The following is a 27,067-nucleotide window of genomic DNA, read 5'->3' as shown; positions in this document are numbered from 1 at the left end:
GAAACATCGGTCTGTGTGGCAGAGAAGAAAACATCCCACAAATCAACCAAGTTGCTGCCAATAGATGAGCTATTTCTTTTTCTAAATTATTTATCAACTGGATGCACACAGAGAGAGCTTGGCCACCAATTTCACATCCATCGAACAACAGCCAGCAGGATCATCACAACCTGGGCCAACTTTCTATACTGCATACTGGGAGCTGTGTGTATCTGGATGACCCCTGAGGAGATAAAAGCCAACTTACCTCTTGAGTTCAAGGAATATGCAGACACTCAGGTCATTGTTGACTGCACAGAGCTGCGGTGCCAAACTCCATCCTCACTTGAGCTACAGAGTGAGGTGTATTCACATTACAAATCGCACTGTACCTTCAAGGCCATGATTGGCATGGCACCACATGGTCCTCTGACATTTGTTTCTGCGCTCTATGGGGGCTCCATCAGTGACCGGGAGCTCTTTAGACTGTCAGGCATCATACCTCTCCTCTCCCGTGACATGGCTGTGATGGTGGACAAGGGCTTCAGGGTGGACAATCTTGTGGCAGGAAAACTGCACAGGCCTGCCTTCCGCTCCAACAAGGAGCCAATGGCAGCACAGGACGTCCTGGAGACACAGTCAATCGCACGGCTGTGAGTTCACGTCGAGAGGCTAATAAGGCGGGTCAAAGAAAACAAACTTTTTGATACTGTAATCCCTTTGTCGATTTGTGGGAGCATTAACCAGCTTTTCACCGTAGCTTGCATCTTGTGCAATTACCAAAATGGACCTCTGGTTAAAGAATGGAGAAAACATAATTGCCAGGTAGAAATTTGACTGTTTGCTTCATGGCTGTCTGCTCCTCTTTTATTTATTTGACAAACAATATGCTGATTCACACCACAATTTTGTTTTGCCTTACATATACTGACTTGTATTTTAATTAAATTATTTATTTGAAATCTATATCAACTTTATTTCCCTTCATTTCCCTCAAGTGGTCCTCACACATATTGAATATTGGTTTATTATCTAGCAATACATTGGTGTGTACACTTTAAGTGGTCAATCCTAAACATTTTACAACTCCATAAATAAACTTAAAACAACCCACTTGAAGGCCTCACATTATAATGAGAAATCAACCAGAACAAGACATTTCTAAGAATTCTTAAAGTCTGCTCTCTCTTATTTTTTGTATCACATCACTGTCCCTGTATATTCTTTGAATCAGGGTGTCTTCCTCCGCAAACACCACAAAATCGCACCACTCCATCCCCGTTAGGAGCAGCTGACCCTGCACCTGCCAGCAGTAGCCATGACCTGGCTTCAATTCCAGGTTGCCGTCTTTCATTTTCAGATGTGGATAATCCACATAGCTTTTAATGTTTGGACATTTTATTTCCACAAGGCCGAATTCAGAACACTCTGTTGGGTCAAAGACAACCCCATCTGGGGATGTGCCTAACCAGGGTGTGTCAGGGTGTATAACAAAACCACAAGGGTAGTGGTTCACCCTCTTGAGCTGGCAATACTCCTCGATGACATCATCTTCCATTTCGAGACCCCTCTTCATTGCTGCTGTCTGACGGACCCCTTTGAGCAACCGGTCAGCCATCTTTTCTAAGGTGCAAGGTTTTGCATGGCATATTTCCCCAAAATGTGATGAGGTGAGTCTAGGTTTTCTCAGTCTATGCCAGTCTGTAGATGCACTTTGGCCCCTAGTTGCATCCTCTATGTTCTTAGCCATTTCCCAGGTAACCTCAAGTGACTTGAAGTGCAGCTGTTGATGTTCAGAGAAAATAGACATAAAGCACGATGTTTCCAGTCTGCAGCCAGCCAATGGCAAATCTGGACGTGGTGGAGCATCAGGGTGAGCAACAGAGCGACTTCTTGCCATGGGTTGTTGATATGAAAGAAGACTACCTACTTGTACCAAACCCAGTGCACAGTTCACCAGTGGCACCTCACAGGTGATACCCACTGTACAAATGGTTGGTGCAGAAACAGGGGTGAACTCTTTGTAGATCTCTGACACTTTGAGAACAGACAGGTCCGGCAACTCTCCACTGGTGGCTTTGTACAGTGTGGACCTATATGAAAATTGGATAAACATCAGTAAGATACATCATGTAATAACTAAACATAACAAAACTACAGTTTTCTTGATTGGTTGAGAAAAGTAAGCCTAACAAATTAATTAAAAGGCTACTAACTACAAAACAAATTCTCACCTTACTCCCTCGGCCATGGTCCTCTGCTTTGGTTTGGCAGACATCACAGCCATCTTTTCGATGGGACCTGGTTTAATACCCTGTGAATGTAGGTCACAAATAGCAGGGATGAGCTTATGATGTCGGTGGGTAAATGTAGTATTGTAATTATAGTTACGTTATTCCGAGACTTGCCATGGTTCTTGGCTTGTGCCACTGTTGTTCACTCTCCGTACAGCTCAGCACTGGTGGAACAACTGGAATGTCAAGCTGTGCATAATGTGCAGACTGGAAAAGTAGAGCCACACAATGGTTACACAACACTGATCCAGCTACACATGTACAGCTGTGATGGACCAGCTCTACAGGAATTGAATCCTTCAGCCCCACCTGTAGCAAGATGTAAAAAAAAAAAAGGGATTACTAATCTTTTTCTTTAGATTTGTTCTGTGTTGATGTTGTCAGTGATACAGTCTATTTGATTTGCAGGTACACATATTGTCCCCACTTAAAAATTGCAGTATACCTAGCTAGACTCCACGGGTTCAAATAAACTTTTAGACATATCTTATGTATTTTACCTAGCTGGGATGTTCAGCATACATGGGAAAGCAAACTATACTACACCACTGGTTGCTATCAGTGAAAACACAGTAGTAACGTCAGCATACACTGGTAGATTATAACGTGAATTGGTTAACCTAGAGAGCAAAGAACCAAAATAACACGGTTAACCCAGGAACATGGGTAACTATCTTAACGCTACATTCATCCTACACTCAAACTGTGAGGTGGTTTTGACTTGTCCATTGACTGATGACATAACGCCCTCACACACACTACTCCTGTCACTGGATCTTTCCTGGACACTGAGGGGAATTACAACACCGAAATTAAAATACACACAACCAGTTGCTAATCGTATCAACATAACAACGTATTGAATAACACTTAAAGTATTTAGTACATTTACACGATTTGATTTAGAAGTATTTAGCTGCTAGATATTCAATGCAGCTCGCTAACGTTAACAGCTGAGCTGACAGCTGAGACGTTAGGTAACGCAAACAGCTTGACTTACCTTCAAAGTTGTGGATGTAACTTGATGTACAGTTTGAATCCCTTTTCACGCTTACAACCGGGTGCAGGTGAACAGTGGTCGACAATCCTGTGGACGTCATTCACGTCAATCTTTGGGACACCTTGTAGACACCGGGTGAAATATGCCATCTTTTCACGATCAAAACCAAAAACTGCAGTGAACCGGAAATGGTTACGCGTACACTCAAGTCGCCGGAAGTAGAACTCCTTAGTTTCGTGCACGTAGCCTATTGTACCCTTCGCTCAGCCGAGCTAACTTGGAATACAACACAGATCAGGACAAGTGCTTGAAGTGAACACACCCTCATTTGCATATGATGCAAACCTACACATTTACACTTTAGTGCCCCACAGTGGTACAACAATAACACTGCATCCTCCTGTCAACTTAAGCACAGAATAGACACAATCTATATACATAAATCTCAAATGAGGACATAAACATCCAGCTGAACACCCCCACTTGTACTCAGGTTGCTATACTCTATACGCTATACATACAATTTTAAACAGAGAAACAACAAAAAGAAAATGTGGACCTCCTTACACATTTTAAACTCCAAAAACGAGTCCTGCAAACTTCTTCAGCTTCATTTTAGATACAGGTTTTGTCATTATATCTGCCACCATTTCTTCAGTAGGGCAGTACACCAGAGTTACTCTTCCATCATTCACAGTTGATCTTATGAAGTGGTACTTTATGTCCACGTGCTTACACCGCTGTCTGCTTACCGGGTTTTTGGCAAGGGCGATTGTTCCTTGATTGTCCTCATACACTACTGTTTGTGTATTTGTAATCATCGATACCCTCCATTAACTGCTCTAGATATATACACTCTTGTATAGTTGAGGCCAGAGCCATGTATTCAGCCTCACAGGTGGAAAGTGCCACTGTAGGCTGCTTCCTACTCTTCCATGAGACTAAAGAGCTGTTTTTACTGAGGCTTACACAGTATCCTGTCGGTGGCATCAGCTGCCCAATCAGCATCACTGTAGGCTAGTAGGCCTAGCTTCTCACTATCATTTCTTCTGAAACACAACTCTTTCTCTGTAGTGCTTCTGAGGTATCTTAACACGTGTTTCAGTTACCCACTGCTCCTCTGAAGGCTCAGCAAAATATTGTGATAGTTTGCTTACAACAAAGCTTAAATCTGGCCTTGTACATGTGGTCAGGTATATAAGGCTGCCTACCGCCTCTCTGTACATCCTGACATCATCCATTTTTACAGCATTTTCTGTATAGTCAAGTTTTTGATCACAGGGTGTTTCTCTGGGTTTACAGTTTTGCATGTTAAACCTCTCCAGTATCTTGTTGACATACTTTTCCTGTGACATCTTTACACATCCATCAGACTATTTGAAATCGATACCGAGGAAGTGTTTGAGCCTGCCTAAATCTTTCATCTTAACTTTTTCAGAGAGCATCTCTTTCACTTCCTTCAGTATTTTGTCATTGCTAGCTGCAATTATCAGATCATCGACTCAGATGACTATTATTACCTTCCCATCTTTGGTCTCTTTGGCATAGACACAGTGGTCTGCTGGGTTCTGTGCAAAATCATCTTCAGTTAAACAATCATGCAAAATCCTATTCCAGTTTCTACCGGATTGTTTCAGACCATACAGAGATTTTTCTAGTTTACATACTAGACTTTCACCTCTTTCTTTATAACCCTCTGGCTGATCGATATAGATTTCATAATCTATAGGAGCGTGTAAGTACGCCATTTTTACATCCATCTGATGCAGTAGCAAATCCTCCTGTGCTGCTTTCTGTAACAACACTCTTACGCTTGTCAAGTTGGCTGTGGGAGAAAAAGTCTCTCCATAGTCAATTCCCATCCTTTGGCTACGGCCCTTGGCTACAAACCTTGCTTTGTACTTGTCCGTTCCCTCAATAGCCTCGTTGCACGGTAACCGTAAATTCTACTTCCGCTGTTACTGTATGCGCTTCTAAACTTCCGGTGTGATATCGGTGAACGTCAAACATGGCGAGTTTCTACACTAGATGCCTGCAGGATCTCCCAAACATTTCCATCTCAGATGTCCACCGACTTGTTCGGATGGGCAGTTCTACACCGAAGAGCAAACGTGATAAGGGATACAAAATGTACCTATCCAGTTATATCGACAATTATGAAGGTAAGTTGTAACTATGGCACAATATTATTGTAGCTACATAGCTAACATTAGCGCTTACATAGTGATATTACTGTGGTAATAGCTTTACTTACTTTTATAATTTAACGTGGTCTTTGCTCGACTTTTCAATGTTCAATGTCCAAAATCCTCCGACGCAAGGCTTCGTTGTCCTCAACCAAGTCACTTGCTTGTATCACCGTTTGTGGCAACACCGAGTAGTCGTGGTCAGTAGCTACAGCCGCGATTTCCATCTCGTTGTCAGAGACATCGGGACTCTCCACATCTGGCCGCGGGCACCTCTCCCAAACACTCGGTCTAGGTGCCGATAGCTCAAACCCGTTCCAAGAAAACAGAACAGGGACTGATCCCTTTTGGAGTTTTCTTAGTCCCCCGGCTGTCACGACAAAATCTGTGCTTTTAAAGTGCCTACTGCAGACCTTTGAATGTTTCGTCGGACTGAAATTATCCCTTCGGATTCTCCTCAGCCACTCGGCCCGTACCGCCGGGTCAACGGGAAATGAATGAAAGGAAAGTAGCTTATTGTACCTCGAAGAATTCGTACACTGAGGTACACAACAGTGCAGTGCCGATGTCCCCACCCTTTGAAAGGTCAGTCGTCTTTCTTTTATTGTGAACACACTCATTGTACACTTCTAAATAGTAAAAGCCGGTTACCGGTATCCAGCTGTCAAACGCTATCATAACACGGAAGTGTTCGACCGGAAGTTTAGACGCGCATACAAGTAACAGCGGAAGTAGAATTTACGGTTACCGTGCAAGGAGGCTATATCACTTTTGATAGAGTAAACCCATTTACCCCCCACTGTCTTTTTGCCTTTTGGCAGATTTGTCAGGGTAAATGTGTTGTTGTCGTTTAATGACTGGATTTCGTCATCCATGGCTTTGACCCACTCCTTTGAGTCTGTTGACATCATAGCCTCCTCAAATGTCTATGGAATGCCACATACTGCTCTGTAGCAGTAGTCTACAGTAGTATGAATCCCATCACTATCACTGTCCTCAGTTACAAAGTCCTTTAAGTGACTTGGTTTCCGTCGCTCTCTAGCAGGGTACCTCCCACTCTCAGATTCACCACCTGCCACACTTGGTTGCGTTTGTTTACTGTCGTCTGACATAGTTGCTGGACTATCACTTTGTGCACTAGTCTCCTGAGCAATCTCTAGACTCTCATTTATCTCCTGTGTGATCCTGCTAGCCCTAGGCTGCCTCACACTGTCATTTTCATCATTTGGATCTGGCCCAAATGTCTGTGTCTGTTTTTCCACGGTTACCTTGTTCACAAACTTGACTAGCCTGTGCTTTTGTACTCTCGCAGTATTTGGGTGATAGACCAAATATGCAGGGCTGTTCTTATCATAACCCACAAAACGCCCCTGGTCACACCTGGAATCAAGTTTTCCCTTGTCCTGTTTGTATGTGTAACATACAGACCCAAACTTTTGCATTGTAGAGACATTAGGCTTTTTATCTGTCAGCATCTGGTAAGGGGTTTGTCCTGTACGCCTATTAAAACATCTATTACGTACTATGGCTGCTGTTTGAACTGCATAGTTCCATAACTGTTTTGGTAGCTGACTTTCAATTAGCATACACCTAGCCATCTCAAAAAGAGTACGCCAGCTCCTCTCAGCTGTACCGTTCTGGTGGGGTGAATACGGGGCCGACGTCTCCTGTCTAATCCCGTTTTTCCTTAACAACGTTTGGAAATCCCTGCATGTGAACTCAGTGCCGTTGTCGGACCTTATACACTTCACTTTCCCGTATGGGGCTGTATCTGCTAGGAATTTTTCTGTTGCCTGTACCGTGTCACTTTTAGTTTTTAGAAAATATACAAATACTGCACCCGAGTAGTCATCAGTGAATGACTGTACATATTTGTAACCATCTATTGACTCTGTAGCTAGCGGACCGGCTAGGTCTGTGTGTACCATTTGTAAGGGAGCCTTTGCTCTGCTATCAGGGTTTCTATTTCTGGTTTGTGCAAATTTTCCCTGAATACATACCTCACATTCTTGGTCGGGTCTATCTGATTTGCCCTTGATCTGCATACCTTCAACCACATTTTGCAATTTTAGTACATCGTCATAATTACAGTGGCCTAGTATTTCATGCCACGTCTGTACATCGTGACAAGCGCTGCACTATTCTCACCTTCAGTGTGCAAATAATACAACCTGTTGTACACATGAATGTTAAACCTGGTACCATCTTTGTGTATCAAGGCGTCTTTGTCCTGTTTGAAAATGACCATGGCTCCACTGGCGGTTGCTGCCTTCACTGAGAAGATGTCCTGGGGGTATGACGGTATAAACAACGCCTTTCTCAGCGTAGAGGTATGTCGTCGTCCTCTGCTGTCAACCAGGCAAAACTCTGCATCTCCCTTGCGTTGAGCGACGCCGCTGCACCTGGTACCGTCTGCCAGCTCTATGCAGTGCGTTTCTGGCTTGAACGTGTCATCAAAGTTTTTAAACTTTGTAATGTCTGTGATGATGTGCGAGGTAGCTCCTGTGTCGACCATCAGGCCCTTCTCCTGGATGCCACGTGCTGGCTGCCAGGTGCTGGCTGCCGTTGGACCCTGGTTTCTCCGTCTTTGATCCTGAAGACGTTCTCGCGCCATCTTGTCTGTCTTTTCGCCTGCACGTGGCGTCTTTGTGTGTCACTTTTGCATTGACTACACCATGTCTTCTGCCGACATGTTCTTGCTATGTGGCCTTTTGTGCCGCACTTACAACACACAATATCTACATCGTCCTTGTTCCTGTCATACGCACCTTGTTTGGCGGGCCTCCGTCCGGTTCTCGCTTGAGTCTTCATCACGTTATCACGAACGTTATATTGTCGTCATTATGTGCCACATGTATTGCAAATGGCCTAAACCCCTCAGGCAGTCCTTTCAAGACCATGGCTATCAGTAGGCCGTCGCCCAACGTTTCACCTGCGTTACGTAGCGCGGTGATGGCGGTTTCTGCCCTTATGATATAGTCCGTGACACTTTCACTGTTCGTCTTCTGAAGCGACGTCAACATGGTGTACAAGTTTATTATCCGGGGTTTTCCCTTCCCGGCATAATATCCCCTTAATATCTTTAGGGCTTCTCTTGCATTGTCAGGCGCATCCCTCATAATTAGCGAGAGGCTTTTATCGTCTAAAAGCTCAGCATAGGCGTAAGCATTTTTCTTGCCGTCTGCCGCTATCTCGGCTTCATCATTTGGTTCTCTTAGAATCGTGTTCTTTAACGCTAATAGGTGAAGGTGTCCCAACACTTTGGTTTCCCACAGTTCATACTTATTTTCATCTCCGTCGAACATCAGTCGAGGCAACCTGCTTGTCCCTCGATGGTCCATGTTAGCTTTTCTTGCTATCCCGTTAGCACGCGATTCGCTTCGACTTTCTGACGGTGATAACTCTTCAAACTTCTCCCCAAATGACTGCTGGGCCCATAACCTGTTAAGTTAAGGATTGCAGCTTCATCCTGCGTTGCACTCGGAGAGATATATTTGATGCAGAGACGGTGAACTGTTTAGCTCTTAGGCATGGTTTATTGTACCCTTCGCTCAGCTGAGCCAACTTGGAACACAACACAGATCAGGACAAGTGCATGAAGTGAACACACCCTCATTTGCATATGATGCAAACCTACACATTTACACTTTAGTGCCCCACAGTGGTACAACAATAACACTGCATCCTCCTGTCAACTTAAGCACAGAATAGACACAATCTATATACATAAATCTCAACTGAGGACATAAACATCCAGCTTAACACAACCAGTCATTATTAACTTAAATATGATCATAAATCTTAGTTTCCCTATAGTGAAAGGTAGAGAGTCAGGGTCAGTGCGTCGTTATCCAATCCATTCCACTTGTTCATAGAGCACGCCCACATCACTGAAATCCAGTCCATGTTTTCACTGCAACCTAGGTTGCACTCGTCTCTGCATCTGGGTACCTGCAGCATGTGTGTACCCGGAGCGGAGCACACAGAACCGACTAGAGCAGCATTAGGAGAAGAACGTGAACAAGAATGGATATACGAAATTTTTTCAAGAGAGTAAGTATTGATCACTGCTGTTGGTGACAATAAGTTAGCTCCAGCCCCCCAGCTAACAACAGAAAGTCCCATGTAATTCATGAACGAAATGCTCCCTGTTTGACAAATAAAAACCGGGCTTGCAGAGAGCCCCCTGTACAGGAGACAGCGTGTGTTGTGTGCTGTAGAAGATCTCTGTGCACGTCTTACCTTAGTTGTTTTGCAGTCAAAAGTTACATTTCAGCTCTAAAAGAACGCTGCTACATAGCTAGCTAGTTAATCTGAAATGCACTGTGAAGGTCCTGGTTGTTTATAGAGTTAGCTGTGCAGTCTTTTATTTTTATTTTTACCATATACTATCTTTTGGGTGACTTCCTTCTGAAGCATCAGCTCCAGCATCAGATACACACAGTGAAACAGGAGCTGAGCTCATTCACGTATGATTATGTGGATAATAATAATAATAATAATAATAATAATAATAATAATAATAATAATAATAATAATAATAATAATAATAATAATACACTAATAATAATCACACCACCCCTATTGACCTATAGGAGTCAGGGCAGAGGAGCAGAGAGAGTGAGAGGGGAGAGAGCTCTACTGGAAAGGTGAGTCGCAGGATAGAGTAATTTGTGATGCAGACAGTCTTTGAATTTTATGGGGGGACTTCCTTCTGGAATATCAGCTGTGTTTCTAACTTAACACATGCACACAGTGAAACAAGAGCTGAGCACATTCACATATGATATCTTCAGTGGATAATAATAGTAATAATAATGATACATTATGGTAATAATAATCACTCCACCACCCCTATTGACCTGTAGGAGTCAGGGCAGAGGAGCAAAGAGATCGATTGGGGAGAATCCTCTACTGGAAAGGTGAGTCTAAAGGATTTCACAGGATAGTCGTTTGTGATGCAGACAGTCTTGGAATTTTATGGAACTCGATAATGAATATGAAATACGAAACATTTCAGTCCAGGTGCACCATATAAGACTTATTTAACTTGAGCTTTTATTTAGGAGAGTAATGATTGGAAAGTGGAGATAGCCAAGAGAGAGATATATAAGCCAAATTAGCCTGGCCCAAATATTTTCAAGAGTAGGCTACCATAATATGACTGTAAGTTAAGTAATCAAGTAATATTATTCAGGACTTGAAATTACAAACATTTTAGTTACATATGTGCCCAAATGTAATCTGTGCGTCTTCAAAATATTTGGGAGTTGCCTCTGCTAAGTCCATGCGTAAAAACCTGATGATTTATTGATTTGTAGCCTAGTGCTGTCATTATAGAAAGTAGTTCGTAGTTAATTTAGTTGTCATCGTTACCTTGTTTGTTTATACCGGCCCGCAAAGACACGTAGCTGGTGACGCTGTATTCGCGTCCCTTGGCATTGTTTTTGTACGTACGTTTTTAATTTAATTTGTTAAAAACAAATATATACGATCAATACGAAACATGATAATAAAACGATTAGCTAGACGCTGATCAACCGTTAGACTATCGATACTGGTTGTTAATGGTAACCATTCATAAAAGCATTGATATGGAACGTTGATTTAACTTTTCTAGTGGGAAGGTGTCCAGGTTATACAGAATTAATGTACACCCCATTAGCCAATCAGAAAAGAGTATTCCATCGAAGAGGGAGATAAATTGTTTTAATTTATCTTGAAGGGTCAGGCAGAAGGAGATGCAGTGGGAGAAAAAGATCAACAGGCAAGGCCAAGGCAGGGAGAGCAAGGGGATCCAGAGATGGATCAAGAGCCAGAGGAAGATCAAGATATTACAGAGAGAGAAAGAGAGCAAACAGACCAAGAGAGGGAAATTGATGAAGCAGCTGCCGCATCTCACTCCACTACAGGATTTGATTTAGGTGACAAAGACACAGGGCCCAGACAGGTAAAGCTGAAGAGCTACCCACAAGATAGTTTTGGTACGCAGAAGCGAGCATTTCACCACAGCTGGTTTGAAAAGCACAACTGGTTAGAATATTCAGTCGATCACAATACAGCTTTCTGCTTCCCATGTAGAGTGTTTAGCAAAAACATCAAACATGATAGTTTGGTCAGTAGTGGTTGCAAGAACTGGAAGAAAGCTTTAGTCATCTTTGGCAAACATGAGATTGCACAAACACATAAAGACAGTGTTGTTGCATGGAAGAGCTATCAGGCAACTAGAAAGGAGGGAAATGTTGCACAGATGATAGCTTCAGCAAATGTGAGTGAGATAGAAGAGAGAAGAGAATATCTCAGGCGAATTGTTGCAGTCACTTCTATGTTAGGGAGACAGGCACTCCCTTTTCGTGGCCATGATGAAGGAAAAGACAGCACAAACAGAGGGAACTTTCTTGCGTGCATGGAGCTTTTGAAGGAATTTGATCCTTTTCTGCAAAAACATAACCCCCCATCAAAATGCTCAGTATACCTCAGCAACCTCCCAGAATGAGATGATTGACTGTTGTGCCCAGGAAGTGACAAGTGTCATTGTATCTGAAATGACAAAGTCCAAAATCTATGCCATCATGGCAGATGAAGCAAGAGATGTCAAATCAGAGCAGTTAGCTGTTTGCGTCAGGTATGTGTCAGACGGGGCAGTGAAGGAACGTTTCCTAGCGCTTGCGGAGATTAAGTCATTTGATGCCCAGTCCATTGCAAAGGAGCTGCAGCAGCAGATTTAAAACAAATGGTCTTGCAGAGCTTAAGTGTGTAGCACAAACTTATGATGGTGCAGCTGTCATGAGTGGGACCACTGGAGGTGTACAAGCACATTTTAGAAGGCTCCACCCTGAAGCTATCTATGTGCATTGTTACGCTCACGAACTCAACCTGGTGTTGTGCCATACTTGCAAGGCCATCCCAGAGGCTGTGGAGCTTTTCAGCTTGTTGGAGTGTGTTTACTCCTTTTTCAGCACCTCCCTAGTGAATCATCATAAGTTCATGGAGACTCAGACAAGGCTTGGATTGAGAACAGTTGAGCTTGTCCAACTTTCAAACACTCGCTGGGCTTGTCAGTTGCGGTCAATCAGTGCAGCTCACGTTGTCTGCCATTTTGGAGTGCCTTTCTGCTATTAGATCCCCCATGGCTGTTGGTCTCAGAGCAAAGCTCTATAAGTTCTCAGCAGTCTATGCACTACTGATGTTTCAGGTCCTTCTGTCTGTAACCGAAGGACTCCACAAGCTCCTTCAGAAAGAGACTTTAGACCTGGCAGAAGCTTTGATCTGCAAACAAGCAGTGTGTGACACACTTAAGGGAAAACGCACAGATGCATTTGTCACAGAGCTTTATGACAGAACCAAAGCCCTGTTCCACACACTCAGTATCCCTGAAGAAGGTGCCAGGACAAGGCAAAAACAGAGGAAAATGGGTGATTTTGTGCTGGAGACAACTGCAGGTGCACGCAATGAATTGAACAGCTCAGACACATTGAAAAGAGAGTTACTTTTCCCGTGTGTGGATAGGATGGTTGGCGAGCTTGAGCAAAGATTTTGCAGTGTAGATGCAGGGCTACTAAAAGGCATCCAGGCATGCAGTCCGAAATCTGAGAACTTCTTGAGTGAATCACACTTGAATGAACTTGCAAAACACTACAGCATTGACCTGAAAACAGAGGAGGTTCTGGTGGCAAGAAACTTTCTTGCCTGGAAAACAGAGGCTGGATGTTCACCCAAAGATATGTTGACTGTGCACAACCTCCTTGATTCAGACATGTTTCCCTCCCTGAAGGCAACCATCCAAGTTGCTTTAACAGTGCCTGTAAGCAGCTGCTCGTGTGAAAGGTCCTTTAGTGTACTGCGCCGGCTGCACTCCTGGCTACGCCAAACAATGGGTCAGAAAAGACTTCACAGTCTTGCAGTCATGTCAATTGAAAAAGACGCACTTCAGCACCTAAATCACAATAGAGTGATAGATGCCTTTGCCACCCTTAAAAACAGACGACATTCTTTGATGCTTCCACCCACCAAGTAACTGCCAATTGTAGCCATGTTATTTTAAAATGTACTTAGTGAGAACACAGTGCTCTTTTTTTTGCATAGTTTTGGATAATACATGTGGGCTGTTAATGAATAAGAAGCATTGGTTAAATACGGCACTGTAACTATGTGATTTTTTCTTTTTTTGTTGTTGTTAATGCTGTGAACATACAGTACTTCCTGTGTTTGTTGTTGTACTGTATTAAAGATGTAATGGTGGCCCGAAACATTTACACAGTAAAGGATCTGTTAAATCTGTCCAAAAAGTGTAAGGCAATTTCTCATTTTTTGTTAGCTGTTTGTGAAATTAAACGTTCGCTCACATCCTGTGCATCTCCTGGGGGCTTAGCCCCCCCTGTCCTTAAAACCTAGTGACGCCCCTGGCTACCAATGAGGAGAAATCAGAGGAGAATCTAAGAAAGAGCGTGTGTGAATAGAAAGTGAGAGGATAAGCGTGTTAGCAGAAAGAGATAGGTATTCATTTTTTTTCCCACTTGAAATCAAAGGATATTTTGCAGTAGCGATGCACCGATACATCGGTGAGACATCGGAATCGGCCGATGTTAGTCCTATTTACCACCATCCGCACATCGGTAAAATAAGGTGACATCACCGATGGCAGTCGCCGATGTTTATGTTTTGCTACGTGACCGGGAGAAGTTGCATTAGAAGTCAGGGCATCATTTTGAAGGATTAGAACAGTGACTGTAGGTCTGCCGTAACTTTAAAGTCATTCGGGGGGGCGTCCCCTCTCCTCTGTGAGGAGCTGCTGCTGCACGCTGCGCATGCTGCAGGACTTCTGGAGGATCGGTAAATTAAATCCATTCTTCAGTGTTCTTGGGAGGCCGTCATATATGTTTGTGACTTTGTTATACTTGCTGCTACTCCCGTTAACTTCCAGAAACTTACTATGGCTGCTCAACCTCTCTCTCGCGCTTACACATGCACACACGTATCCCCCACTCTCTCTCTTAAAGGGATAGGCTGCCTTAGTCTGCATTGTGCTACCATTACAGTTTACATAGTAAAACATCGGCATCGGTATCGGCAAAAATGTTATTCTTAACATCGGTATCGGCATCGGCCGACATTTTTGCAATTGGTGCATCCCTATTTTGCAGTCTCCACTCTGACATGAAACAATCTACTTTATGCTGTTGTTTTAAAGTCCTAGAGATGGACACCACCCAAAACTGAGAACTGGGAATCAGACAAAATCTCACATCACAAGACTTAAACTGGACTCTTAAATGTAACCAACGTTTTGTTGTTTTCAATAAAATCGTAACTATTTGCTTGATTCATATATTTATATTAATTGATTAATGTATTTACATATATTATCTGACATTGAGCAGGTTTGATCTCAAAGACGAGTAGATGATGCAAATGATATGAAGAAGAGTTTATTATATTTCAGGACAAACAGGTTGCACTACATTATCAACAACAGTAACTCAGCTGGAAGTTCTCAGATGCTTTAGTTGACTGGTAATTATTGTACTTTTCAGGAAAAACATGTTGGGCTATAATCCTTAGGTACTCAACTGGAAGCTCTCATATCTTGCCGGCAGATGTGTGCTGATAATACATGACAGGCAGGAGTCAGGGAGGAGGGTTTTTAATTGAAATGCTTTATACTTCTCACATGTTCTTAATACTTCATATTTAGAATATCACGCCTGCGTCCATTGCTTTTTATATATATATTTGTATTTATGATTTTGTCAGAAGAGACTGAGAGAGGTGCTCTTTTGCTGTGTGCTGCACCTACACACACCTAAACACACACACACACACACACACACACACACACACACACACACACACACACACACACACACACACACACACACACACACACACACACACACACAGTTATCAATGTTATTGTTTGAAGCACTCCACAAGTCTCTATAAAACTTAGCCAGTCCTTATTACAGTTCCTAGTAAATCTAATATCATATATGTATCATGCAGAGAAATACATCACTCAATATTAAACTGTATCTTGGTGGTATATGATGTATAAACATATACACATACATTTACATCAACATGTTTACACACATACAAGCATTATGATATGAAGCAAAGAAAAATGGAAGAACAGCATAAACACCCCTCCGGTTTGTTTCTCATTTGTTCCACAGCAATATTGAAATGCACGGACCACCTTCACCCAAGAAAAATCCCCCCTTGGCCCTCTGACCTTTGCGAAGGGTGCAGGTGAGAGCAAAGATAGTCCTCTCCTTGAAGGGACCTTTCTGTTAATGCCTTAATCAGAACTATTCATGCTAGCGTGACATCGCCTGACTGTGTGTGTGTGTGTGTGTGTGTGTGTGTGTGTGTGTGTGTGTGTGTGTGTGTGTTTGACAGGGCGCTCACTAAAAAAGTAAGAGAGCTCTTCTCAAAACCTTGGAAGAAGAAAGAAGACAATTACAAAAAACTCATGTAATTAATCCTTATATAAGTATATATTTTAATCTTTTTTTAAATGCAAATCGTTGTCCGTGCAGAACAGGTCAGGAATATTTTAAACATTGTCACAGTCAGGGGACGACAGCAAAAGTGTAATAAGTACAATTTAAAAATATACAGAAAAAGAATTGCAACTGAATCCATTTGCTTTCACTCAATAATCTCAACTAAATATACAACACAAGTCCCATGGACTAAATAATGACAGTATCTGTTAACCGTATTTCAAACACATGGTCTTAATAATCGACGTGTTGAGGTTGTGGTTGGTATAACAGAGGGACTTCACATGAAGACAGATTTCACTCAACTGCCCATAACTGTATTTTGTAGTTAATGAATGTAGATTTTTTTAGATTAAAGCTTGCTGTTCAGAAAACTCCTGACTGTATGGTTTAAACAAAGTCCTTGTATTCCCCCAGCTCTCAGCTGAGAAATTTGTGCCATGGTTTTGACAGGGCCATCATTACCCAGGCCAACACTCCAGTAGGATCAAAGATTTGGTACTCTCTAGGAGGGAGAAAGACCCTACAGGTGACAACGTAGATTTTCAGCACCTTTCAAAGGTATACAAACTCTGCTTCATGGCGTTTTGAGTGCTCCTCAAATGTTCTACTCTTATCTTACTCCGTGTGGTTGCAGGTTCTTCCATAAATCTATAAATATTTTAATAAGATTTTAGTAATATAATGTTTCTTGTATTGTCATGCATGTTTGATTGGTGTTAATTCCAGGAAAATCTGTTTCAAAATAAAACATGGGACACGTGTGCTGTCGTTGGGAACTCAGGGATTCTGACCAACATCAGCTGTGGAGAGATGATCGATTCAGCTCAGTTTGTTATCAGGTGAGAACGTTGTCAAGTTTTGGGGACTGAAAGATTGATGACGGTATTAATTGACAGAATGAATTTTTTCAGGTGCAACTTACCTTCTTTGGGAAAAGCCTATGAAAAACATGTGGGCGACAAGACTGACACTGACAGCCAACCCATCCATTATATTGAAAAAGTAAGCAATTGGATAAAATTCATTGCACCTTAAAATATTCTCCTTTGAGTTGTTGCTTGACGTCTGCTTTTTATTTTCAGGTACGGGGATCTAACAGGGCGTCGGCGTCCATTTGTGGAGTGTCTGCTTATCTACGGCAAGTCCCGCCTACTTCTTCCTGCCTTCACCTTTGCTCATGACGTTCCTAGATGCTTTCGAGCCGTATACACGGCTGAGGACCTTGACAGTCTTGTGCAGCCTGTCTTCTTAAACCCTGACTACATCAGGAGTCTCAAACTTTTCTGGCGCTCCCGAGGCCATCAGATAGGTGCTCTCAGCACGGGCATTAAGATGGATAGCATCCAGGTCCAAACAAAAGACAAGCTTTATTCAAAAGCTGATACAAAAATACAAGAACTGAAGGAGCAGGCGAGTTAAAAAAAAAAAAGGAAAAACTAACAAACACTGACCAAGGGTCATAAGGAACAGGAGCAGACAGACTGACAGACAGGAACAGGCAGGTAACATAGATGGGAACAGGCCCAGGACATGGTAGGAAACGACAACAACCAAACAAGGAGCAAAAGGGAAGACGACAAGACTAAATACACAAAAGGGTAATCACAGGGCAAGACACAACTTGGGAGAGGAGGAGAAACACAGGGCAGCAGGTGAACAAAATAACAAAATCAGGCACAGGAGGGAAACTCAAGGCAGGAAGTAAAACTAGACAAGCCACAAAGAAGGGAAACATTTCAAAATAGACCTGGAAACTACTAACACAAAACCAATATCATGACAATTCCCCTTTTCCCTGTTGCCAAAACCCCCTTAAGGCCTTCTCTCTTTACACGCTGAAGTTGTCACTGAATAATGTTGTCAAATAACAAAAGAAAGGCACAGATGACATGATCTGAAGTGGCATTGCTTTAGTCTCCTGTGTTGCTCCTGCCAGTGACACAACAACGTCAGCCTTACAGGAGAATACATTTCAGGAGTGGGACGCCTGACATTGTTGTTCTCAGCTGGGGAGCTCAAACAAAGGATGCTGGGACTTTATTTGGTATGCATTTCTGATTTATTTTGTATGAAAATAGGTCTTTTCACATGCAAATGTGTTCATCAAAGATTCTGAAAAAAAAAAGATTTCCAAGTGGATACCAGAATGGTACTTAAAAGAAATGCACATTTTACAAAAGGCATAGAAAACACAAACACACCAATGCATGTAAGAATCAGTTTGTACAGGTAATACCACTAGATTTATTGCAACATCCCACATGGGTGACTATAAGAAACATGTAGGGAAACACTACAGTCCTTTTTTTCTGAACACAGACATTATTTTACATAGACAGTCAGATGCTGAGGTTGGACATTATGGTATCCCTGATAAATAGACCCACAAATTACATCTGATACAATAACAGTGTGACATTCTTTCCCTTATAACTCCTTCAGCTGCCAGGTATGAGGGGTCATTTAATTGTTCAAATGCATATATAACTCTGTTCTTGCTTACATGTAAAATAAAAAGTTAAATTCCTGCATACTTTTAGTAACTGTTAACATTTTAGCTGAAAATCCTTGAACAATCAATGTTCTGAATATTTCTTGAAATAAACAAACATGGGTATGTTGGACTGCTAAAATTGAGTTTAGATGCTCAGTATGAAAAAAAATCTTTTCCAATACTCTTATAATACCATCTCGCAAATTGAAAAAACACACAAGACACTTATGATAGACTATCAGCACCAAATTATAAAGAGCAGCTACCTGTTATTGTCTGGTCTTGTCTTTTTGAACAGATTTGTGGAACCTAAAGGAGAACCAACCAAACATAAATACTTGTTCTACTTGTTGTATTGTGCTTTACGTTTATGTAAAGGAAGCCACGTCACATGTCTAGCCTCACAACTATGCATGTTGATGGTTTGTTCAGTTAGTTACTATTGAATAGTTGCTTGGAAAGTCTCAGACCCTTCACATAAGATTTATAAAATCAAGATCATAATGTTACAGATTCCTCCCGTTCCCAATGTTTTCACAAAAATGAACTGTGGCTTGTTCATATGCCACCAAATCTTGGAATGGTTTGAATAATTTGGCACTTCATGTTTTCTTCCCAACTGGTGACATCAGCCAGTTTGTCCCCAAAAACAGCTGTTGAGCAGATCTCAGAACAACATTGGAAAAAGAGTAACACTGTTATTAAAATACATTAAATACTGATACTGTAACATACAGGGAAAGTCTGGCTTTATTCTTTACGATAATAAGTCACTGTATCCGACATATCATAAAAATATATTATGTCATATTTCACATTTTTTTACAATTTGAAGGCAATTTAATACACATACCCATAAATATCTATACAACTTCGTAAAACAACTGGCTTACCTTTTCTTTATTCAACAAAAATTTGTGAAAAAAATGTTTTTTTTCTTTAAGAGTTTGTTTTCTCTTTAAATCCCATTCTGGAAAATCAATACACATACTTACATACAAAAAACAAGTGACGTTTACAAAAGTGTTTGACTCACATTGGCATTATTTCACGATTGGAGTAGCATGGCCACAGTATTCCAAAGCTACAAATATCCATGCTTCTTGGCAGCATAGCATCAAATCTTGGCACTGACGCTTGCATCACACAAACAGTGTTTGGTCTCACTATATCATAGTAATGGCTTTAAACCTTTTCCATTTCAATGTTGTGATATTGCAGCCTTGTGTATCGAGCACTGAACTTGTAGTGCTGAGAACACTCATCCAACACAATGCTTGTGAATAGAAAAGGAACACTACAGCTGGTTAAGATGTTGCTGGATGCAGATAACAACGGCATATAGTATTTACTCCCCAAAAAAGGACGCCTGAAGAAGATACCACCAGGGGGCACACAACTACAAGGCAGAGGAGACCGCAGTGGAGTGTTGAGCAGTCTTGTTCAATAGCCATGAAGAGCATTAGAGAGAAACTGAGAAGTTGAAAAGTAAGGTATAGAAAAGGGATTGATTATGAGCCTTATAAATAAATAAAAATCACAGGACATTTTAGATGTAGACAGTATGAAAAACCTGCTGTATTCATCGGTTTCTAAGCATCAGCATTTGTAGCAGTTTTCAAATGAACAAACAGATAACATGGTACATATACAAACAAATTAGTCACATATGACACCTTCAGGAAAGTGATTTTCTCATGGCATTATAAAGTCAATTCCTTAGGCGCTGTTACTGAACATCATTTGATTGCGTATCGTTGTTGTTCTTGTTGAACAGTACCCAGTCATTGCTAAAACTTGCCAGAATGTAGTGATGACATTTTATTATTATGATAATTTATTGTGATTTCCAAAGAATAAGGATGCCAATGTAATCATGGAGACTGTCTTTGCAGAGGAGTGGCCAGGAATGGTGATCAGCCAAATCTGGGATCAATCTGATTTGCAACAAAACTCGTTATCATTCAGTAATTTTATATCCCTAAGAAAGGATGAACGGGAAGACAACGGACAATAATATGCTTCAGATCAGACGACAATAAGACATGTTAACGATACAATGTGTATTCAGTTTGTGTTGGTGTGATGTTTGAAGTTAAACAGTGATAGCCCAGACAAATCAAATTGTCAGCTGCAAAATCACATCTTCTTTCACACACCTGAGTACACAAACACACTTCTTCTCCAGCTTGCAGGATTCTTAAAGGCACTGTGGTGTTTAATTATCCAAGAAATATTGCAACAACCTGTAATCCAGTAATTTATATATACAGGATCTTAATACATGTCATGTTTCAAGGATTAAATCCATACAGAGGGCTTGCCCTCTCCGGATTTGCTGCTGCTGCTGTTGCTGCTACTGCATCCTCCACTGCTGCCTCCTTTCCCATGCTTGAATCTATGCTTTCTCTCTTTTTGCGGCTGTGGCTGAGGTTGGGCCTGGATGATATTACTTTGGGGTTTGTCGTCCTGGTTGTCCCCAAGCTGCTCCTCTGCCCGGTGCTGCTGACTGTATGCCTGGATAGCCGCCTCAAGTTGCTCATGAGCTTGCTGGATCATGTCCTTGTTCAACGCAACGCGGGCCTCCCCTCCAGTAGGAAAGTTATCCTCATTGCTACCAAATTGCTGCTGCTCCTCCTGGGCAATGTTAGCCCGGTTTTGCTTGCATGCCATCTTAGCGTTGCTAAGGTCTGTGTATGGCATCTGTTCTGGCTTTACCACAATGTTGTAGCCAGGTGGAGCTGATGGGGTATTCCAAGAAAAGGGGTAACCAACATAATCTGCAGTCCCATCTCCACCCAACCCACCCTCAGAGCCTGCCTCAGGCCCTGTCCCCCCTACTGGACCCTCCACACCCCCATTGGTGCCCAGCAATCCCAACTGGTACTCATCCTCCTGAGGTGGGCAGCGCCGACGGCGGAGAATATCACAGATGGTACCAATCCCCAAATGGAGCATCTCCCAGATATTTAGAGTGAGACAAAGGACAGTGACACCATACATAATGCGCAGGAAGATGGTTTTCTCTGTGGGCCGCGAGACAAAGCAGTCAACACTGTGGGGACAAGGTTTCCCAGAGCACACAAATACAGGCTTTACACGGAACCCATACAGCAAATACTGCCCTGCAAGGAAACCTGCTTCTAGCAGTGTACGAGTCACCAGTTGCAAAACGTAAACCCTCATCAGTCCTTCATCTCTTATACGTTTTCGCCCATCATGGCGAATTTTGGGTCTGGGTGTTGGCTGTAATGGATCCCGCGGCCTTTTTGGCGGCTCGATCTCTGGCACCTCATAAATCATGGGATCATCCTCTTGGTCCTCCTCATTCTCCTCGATTCCCCGGTGCTGCTGTGCTCCAAAGCAAATTTTCCTGGGCTTCCTGTGCGTATATCCCCCTCCTCCTGTTCTAACAGCAGCAGAGCCACTTCCTCCTTTGGCCTCATCTAATCGTGCAATTTTGTTGACAGCATAGCCCATATACATGAGAGAAGGCATAGCAACCAATATGATCTGGAAGACCCAGAACCGTACATGAGATAGAGGGGCAAACGCGTCGTAACAGACATTCTCACAGCCCGGCTGGCCAGAATTGCAGACAAATTTGCTCTGTTCGTCGTAGTAGATGGACTCTCCCCCAACGGCAGTGAGGACAATGCGGAAGACGATGAGCACGGTGAGCCACAGCTTCCCCACGAAGGTGGAGTGGTTGTGGATCTCCTCCAGCAGCCGCGTGAGGAAGCTCCAGCTCATGGTGTCGCTGGACAGTGGGGCAGACAGTGTCCCTCTCTCACCTGTTCACAGACTCTGAAGAAAGTAAAGGAGGAGCAAGGGGGACACAAGAGGGAGAAAAAGGAAGAAATTATGAGTTAACAGTCAATAAATGCAAATTCAACTAATTTGATTAAAGCCATCAATGAAAAAAAAAGCAAGATGGGAATAGACAGGATTTAATAATTGTCTTAATTAAAATCATTGTTCTTCACTATAAATGAATCCGTAATTTGATCTGTTGCATTTTTGTACACGGTATACACACAAGGAATTTTGAGCTCAGGGCCAAAATGAGGTTGCTGTGAAGTTTGGGAATTTATAAGGAATTAGAAGACCAAGCAGGGTGAAAGGAAGATATCGGTAGAAGGCGAAATAATCCAAATAGGGAATTTGCTATCATAAAAATACACACACACTTTATTTAACAGCCTATCTCTTTTTGAAGAATAAATCCTCTTAGTGAGCCTTCTTCTGTGTGAGGTGCAGTTTTCAGGATTGTATTAACTTGACTGGTTTGTTCTGGTTGGGAAGTAATAGCATTTTTTTTTTTTGGTGGTGTGTGTGTGTTGTGTGTGTGTGTGTGTGTGTGTGTGTGTGTGTTGTGGTGTGTGTGTGGTGGGGGGAACTTGAGCATATATGACGAGAGGGACAGGTTGCCTATGTAGGTTATGTCTGGGCTTCAGGCAGTCCATCCAAACCAGCAGAATCAGCAGGTGGCCAGGCACAAACTGTTGGAGCGGGGAGACAGACAGCAGACCCACATTAGCTGAGGCAGTGAGGCTGAACCCAAACACTGCTGTCCCTCGGGGTGGCTTTTGGGTATGAATATGACACCTCCACAGAACTTTCCCTCTTTTGAACCCACAAAAGCGGATGGCTTATTGTCAGCTAGACTGAGAGGAAAATCGCAGCATGAATACTAGCTTAGTTTGGGGTTTAAAGGGTTTCCAGGGACGATATCCTTACCAATCAGTAGGAGAGCTTAGCCTGAGTGAGCTGCAGTTGCAGCAGGATGGAAAATATAGCTTGCAGAGACGATCATGGGCTCCCAGACCTCTGCTTTGTCTCTACAGTAGGAGCAGAGAGGGTGGGAATGTTTTGAAAAGGCTTGCGATGAAACATGTGTCATTTTGATCGCTCTGACCATATAAGGATATGACTAGGACACAGCAGGAAAATATCAGGAATTCTTATCCTGCATATTACCCACATACAGTACGAGGCTATAGCTGCACAAAATCACACTAAGCGCTGGAGTCCTTATGAGAGCTCACTGTGAGCATCTGTGCCCGACATGTATGAGTAAGCAACAAATGCACGGAATGGTACGTGAGGCATTCGCAAGTCATAACATTGTCCTTCCTTGGTCGAGCTCTGTCTGACTTTTCTAGTATTACATCATTACATTTTTTACATAACTCTTACTGTGCAGCACAGTTGTTTTTCCAATAATAATAATAACTAGATTCGGTCACAGAAATACATTTAACTGCAAAAGTTAAATAATTAAAATGATTGTGCTGTTCAATGTTTGAGGAAAATTTGATTTGACTCATAGTTATGAGTGCGTCTCTGTTTGTTTTTCCTATATATCATGTCTGTAATTTCTGTTATAATTATTTTTATGGGACTTTTGTGAGTTAGTGGATTGAATGACTTACTTCTTATCTATTTTTTTGATTGTGCCTTTAGGCAGAATAGTTTTGCATGTGCACGCTCTTTAATCTATTGTGCAAATTATATGTTCCAGCTTTTTATGTTTACACTGGGGAGAATTTAGTCTGATTTGGTCTTTTTGGAAACTATGGGATCTTCATGACTGAGAAAAACTTCCAAATAGTTTTCTAAAATGCAATGCTTGGGTGTGATGTAATAGGGCTTTATGTAATGCAATTATTTATTTGGAGACACAGCTAAAAACAATCCATGCACATTCACAAGAGTCCTTTATAATTTCTTGGTAGTGTTTTTAGTGACTCTGTGCACCAGGAAATGTGACGCTCCCTCCTTACCAGAAGAGGCGCTCCAGTCCAGCCTGTCGTGTGCCTGGGCTTAATACTTCTGCTACCTGAAACTCATATAACCTGGCATCTTGCTTTTTCATCCAATTAATGTTTACGGGAGCTGTTCTGGCCATTTAGGAGTAAGAAACTCACTGTGTGCATTAAGGTACTTGTGTGAGTAAGTTTCCCAATGACCCCCCAAAACACAGCAAGCAGACTTTCTGTCTGTTACTCCAATGTAAACAATGTGCATCAAAGTGGTGGAAGTCATGCCAAACATCAAAAGCACATCAGATGTTATTCCCAAAGTCAGAATATAAAACAAGGAAAACTTAGCCCATGACTTCATGAGTGTGTTATAATGGGTCATTGAACTATCAATCTCTCTAACACATCTGAGCGTATGATATAGCTCAGAGCCCTTCCAGAACAGTACTATGTCAAAGGTCAACAAGATCAGTTCCTAAGGGGTGGACTTTCCACATCAAGATCTCATGCACCGATTCAATCAGACAGTTACAAATATGGTTGGCGTCACTGGAGGGATTCCCTCAGTCACTAGATTTCATCCCCCGGGATCCACACAGACTCACATCCAGACAGACTCACAGATGGGCTGACACACACACACACACACACACACACACACACACACACACACACACACACACACACACACACACACACACACACACACACACACACACACACACACACACACACTCAAAAATAATGTGGAGTAGAGACACAATGTCCCTGTACGCAAACGCTCCATGAGGAACATTGGGATTAACTGAGGTGCTTCTCTTCCACATTACTGACTCATCAAGAGGGCACAGCACTCCAGCTGGAGGGCCCGGGGTCGGGAGGGAGGGAGAAAGAGAGGAAGGGACACCAGTAGAATGAGCCAACCACTGAACAAAGAGCAACCACTGTGGGGGACAACTGCAGGTGAACGGGGTAACCGTTTAACGGGAAGATTTGCTGTAACTATACATATCATTAAGGGGAGTCCTGAGGAATAATAGGTGTAGGCACATGACAGGTGTGCCAGTTCATGGTGTCTCATGTTTCCGAATCAATAACTGTCCTTTGACCTGATAATATACCAATCTTTAGAAGCAATTGGTGTATTATAACGTTAACAGAAACTTTAACACAGTCAGTTACATGAAGAAAGCCTTTGAGATGAGGATTTCAGTGCATTTTCACATTTCTTCTTCTACATTATGCAAAGCGTAATATGCTTCAAACTTTCATCAAATTTCAAAACATTTGAAGGATAAGTTGTATTATGGTCTTTAGAAAGCAACATTTTCACATTTCCTTTGTGAAATACTTGTGTTAATATTAAATATTTCGTTACTGTTCCCACTAGGATGTACTTATGAAAAGGTTCACTCTGCATGTTAATGCAGTTTGTCTGCGCTAAGAGTGTCCGTGGTAAAAAGACAAATGGTGAAAAGAAATAATAATAATACAAAACAGAAAAGGGTATATATCTTACCATTGTTTTAGCGGACTGGCACAGTAAATGTAATTATTACATTTGCATTTCCCAGTATTCATTTTAACTATACAATTAACACATGCAACAGGGCAATTATCCATATTTGCAATGCAAAAGATTCAGAGATCGTCATGATCTTTGTGAGAGAAGGTGAAGAATATGCAGATGTTAGAGGTCACGACAAAGATTTGCAGAGTATCTCTGTTGACTGTTATTAAATGCACTTTTGACTATAGTAAAATTTGAATCTTGGAAAAATGTGGGACTACAACAATTTCTGTCTGTATCCTTTCTCTCTGCCTCTACATTGTTTGTGTACATATTACTGCTTGGCTTTGACACACGCACACGCACGCACGCACGCACGCACGCACAGACAGACAGACAGACAGACAGACAGACAGACAGACAGACAGACACACACACACACACACACACACACACACACACACACACACACACACACACACACACACACACACACACACACACACACACACACACACACACACACATTGGAGATAAGGCCCTGGAGATAATGACCGTACAGTAAATGGTTGGAAAGAAGCTCTAATGAGTGTTTGCAATGGCATTAGATTTATTGCCTCCGGATGAACTGTAATCAAGTAAATCACTGTAACAATACAGTTATGTACAGATTAATCGTTCAAAACTGCCTAAATTATTATTTTACATAATTTCTATTATTTGTGGTCACTATGAAAGGTAGTTATTTTATTTTGTTTCTGGTTATCTGTTGATCTCCTGCGGCAGATAAGATTTCTCTTCACTATCCATCGATCAGCTCACAGTCATAAACATAAACTTTCGCCATTTTTCAGAATATGTTTGTCAGTGCAGGCTTTGGATTCACATTTTCTATCCCACCTTTATGCTTATCATCCAAAATACCTCTCAGTGTTTTAAAATGATTGTGAAAAAGATTTTAGAGCAGGTCCAGCAGAAGGATGGAGTGAATGTCTATAATAATATCTCATTAATATCACAAAAGAGCCAGTGACAAATACAAACGCTTCCCAATGACAAAAACATAAAAGAGCTTGGAGAGAACTAACTGGGACCTCTGAGCGTGTTCTGTTAGGGCTGATGTCCCTCTGACTGACATAAATTGAGGGTCATTACAACAGTGCCCTCTGCCTCTGTTCTGCCAGCAGCGTGCTCAGGCTTCACTGATGCCCCTCATAACCTCCACCTTGTCCCGCACACACTGCACATCTCAAACTAATCTGCTCACACAGTCGCTGGCCTGACATCTGTCCATGATAACTTCCTTGAACGCCATGTCTGGGTTAAAT

General features: G+C 42.1%; 2 protein-coding genes and 1 long non-coding RNA gene across 4 annotated transcripts in view; 1 reads left to right on the top strand and 2 right to left on the bottom strand.

Moving 5' to 3' along the window:
* Positions 1-704: 704 nt before the first annotated feature.
* Positions 705-3,462, bottom strand: LOC134878536 (uncharacterized). Its single transcript, XM_063904630.1, has 4 exons — positions 3,274-3,462; positions 2,388-2,582; positions 2,214-2,293; positions 705-2,072 (listed from the first exon to the last, which is right to left on the bottom strand). The coding sequence occupies exons 2-4, from the start codon at positions 2,388-2,390 to the stop codon at positions 1,151-1,153; spliced, it is 1,005 nt and encodes a 334-aa protein (XP_063760700.1). The 5' UTR covers positions 2,391-2,582; positions 3,274-3,462; the 3' UTR covers positions 705-1,150.
* Positions 3,463-15,907: 12,445 nt separating this feature from the next.
* LOC134878737 (uncharacterized) lies at positions 15,908-16,907 on the top strand. The gene is made up of 4 exons (XR_010167713.1): positions 15,908-15,935; positions 16,385-16,528; positions 16,697-16,809; positions 16,882-16,907. It is a non-coding gene; the product is annotated as an uncharacterized LOC134878737 (long non-coding RNA).
* An 880-nt stretch (positions 16,908-17,787) lies between these two features.
* The window catches only part of gjc1 (gap junction protein gamma 1), a 35,329-nt gene continuing 26,049 nt past the window's right edge, over positions 17,788-27,067 (bottom strand). For both annotated transcript variants that reach the window (XM_063904945.1, XM_063904946.1), the window contains exon 2: positions 17,788-22,271. In XM_063904945.1, the coding sequence (XP_063761015.1) occupies positions 20,766-22,217 (1,452 nt within the window). In that variant the 5' untranslated portion in view covers positions 22,218-22,271 and the 3' untranslated portion in view covers positions 17,788-20,765. The remainder of the gene's footprint in view (positions 22,272-27,067) is intronic.

This window comes from Eleginops maclovinus, chromosome 16, assembly GCF_036324505.1.
Source record: "Eleginops maclovinus isolate JMC-PN-2008 ecotype Puerto Natales chromosome 16, JC_Emac_rtc_rv5, whole genome shotgun sequence".
NCBI classification, from domain to species: Eukaryota; Metazoa; Chordata; class Actinopteri; order Perciformes; family Eleginopidae; genus Eleginops; species Eleginops maclovinus.
The sequence above is the reverse complement of the archived record's forward strand: the minus strand, read 5'-3'. Positions and strand labels throughout refer to the sequence as shown.